Source organism: Camelina sativa, chromosome 8 (genome assembly GCF_000633955.1).
Source record: "Camelina sativa cultivar DH55 chromosome 8, Cs, whole genome shotgun sequence".
NCBI classification, from domain to species: Eukaryota; Viridiplantae; Streptophyta; class Magnoliopsida; order Brassicales; family Brassicaceae; genus Camelina; species Camelina sativa.
In genome coordinates, this window is record NC_025692.1 from 15,264,076 (window position 1) to 15,265,770 (window position 1,695).

At 43.5% G+C, this 1,695-nt stretch overlaps 1 protein-coding gene and 1 pseudogene across 5 annotated transcripts in view; one reads left to right on the top strand and one right to left on the bottom strand.

The window, feature by feature from the left end:
* Nucleotides 1-840, top strand: part of LOC104707226 — a 2,277-nt pseudogene extending 1,437 nt beyond the window's left edge.
* The window catches only part of LOC104707227 (DNA mismatch repair protein MLH1), an 8,842-nt gene continuing 8,035 nt past the window's right edge, over nucleotides 889-1,695 (bottom strand). For all 5 annotated transcript variants that reach the window (XM_019228491.1, XM_019228492.1, XM_010423532.2 and 2 more), the window contains one exon: nucleotides 889-1,100. In XM_019228491.1, coding sequence (XP_019084036.1) covers nucleotides 1,056-1,100 — 45 coding nt within the window. In that variant the 3' untranslated portion in view covers nucleotides 889-1,055. The remainder of the gene's footprint in view (nucleotides 1,101-1,695) is intronic.

Genomic DNA, 1,695 nt, shown 5'->3' on the forward strand with positions numbered 1-1,695 from the left:
GAGGCGGGAGGCCATGAAGTATTGCACAGTACAGTGAGGCGTGGGCTTGACAAGGATGTCATTGAGACCTTTCCGGCTTTCCTCTATTCACATGTTAAAGGGCTCAAGATAGGCAAAGGCGGAGTTGAATGTGCAATTTGTCTAAGCGAGTTTGAGGACGAAGAGTTGCTACGTTGGATGCCTCCTTGTAGCCACACTTTCCACACTAACTGCATCGACATGTGGCTCTCTTCTCGATCCACATGTCCGGTATGTCGTGCAAATTTGTCTATAAAACCTGGCGAGAGCTTTCCATATCTGAGCACTGATCTTGAAATGGGAAGTGCAGAGAGAGGCGTTCGGGAATCCCCCAGTGAGATAAGCTTGACAGGTAATAGCGTGACATGGAACAACAATGCAAACTGTAGAACACCTCGGTCGAGATCTACGGGGTTATCGTCGAGCTGGCGTAAGGCTGATATATTCTTCCCTCGATCTCATTCGACCGGACATTCATTGGTTCAGCTAGGTGAGAATCTAGATCGATTCACATTACAGTTACCAGATGAGATGCAAAGACAACTGGTCAGCCTGAATCTCATGAAGAGAAGCCACATAGCATTACCACAAGCCAGGAGTTCGAGACAGGGCTACAGGAGCGGAAGCGTTGGAAATGAGAGAAGCGGCTTCTCTCAAGGACGGCAAACACTCAGGTGAGCCATATCTACGTCTCTCTCTTTCTCTTTTCAAGCTGCTCCCATTCGGTCCACGCTTGGCAGAGACAATCTAATGCACGAGACTACCCAAGCTAATGACAAACATTTTGGTGAAAGGTCATTCCAACGCCTCATACCATAGAAATTCTAATCTATTTACATTCTTCCCCTTCAATCAATGAGGATGGATAAGTCACAGAGAAAGCTCGAATTTGATTATTATGGTTTCGGTCATCATGTGTGCCACAGTTTGGTTTAACCATAAATTGGTTCTTGTTTTCATTCGAAGTCTAGAAGCATAGTTAGAGCAAATGGAAGCCTACTCATATCAAAAGTTCCATCTGCGATCAGCAGTTGCGGCTAGCATCGTTCGAATATCTTGTACAGCTTTTCAAGGGATGCTACCTGAAAAAGAGTAAAAAAACTGTAATTAATGTCTGTGAGCTTTGATTTTCCAGAGAAAAGTTTTTACTTAATGTAAATGTAAAGCTCCATCTAGTAATGAGAGAAACAATAACCTTGACAAAAGTTCCATTTGAAGCCATGGCGGCTGGTGGCTTCAAGAACAATCTCATAGACGGAAACAACACGTGTTGGATAGACCATTCACGTTGTGCCCATGCGTTTTCAGCATCTGAAAAAAGGTCTTGATCAATATTTTCTTCCATCTCAACGTTACCCCCTGAAACAGTACAATGTTTAGATGCTCTCATCCCTTTCATTTGCAGTTAACCAAAAGCGAAAACATTGGTCACTTGAGAAAGTTGCATACCTAAATCTGTATTATCTTGAGAGCTCTCACTTCTCTTAGTATAGAACTGAATACCGTCACCCGATGGGTTTGGCAAAAGAGGAGGATGCATCGCGTAAAAGTTCCCAATAGCTGCAGAAACTCCTTGAAAGCAAGTCTTCTCATCTTCCCACTCAACCTAAACAGTACGTTAGGTTTACATTAGAACCCACTGTTCCTCTGATCAGTAACATTTCAGCAGGAGCAAAA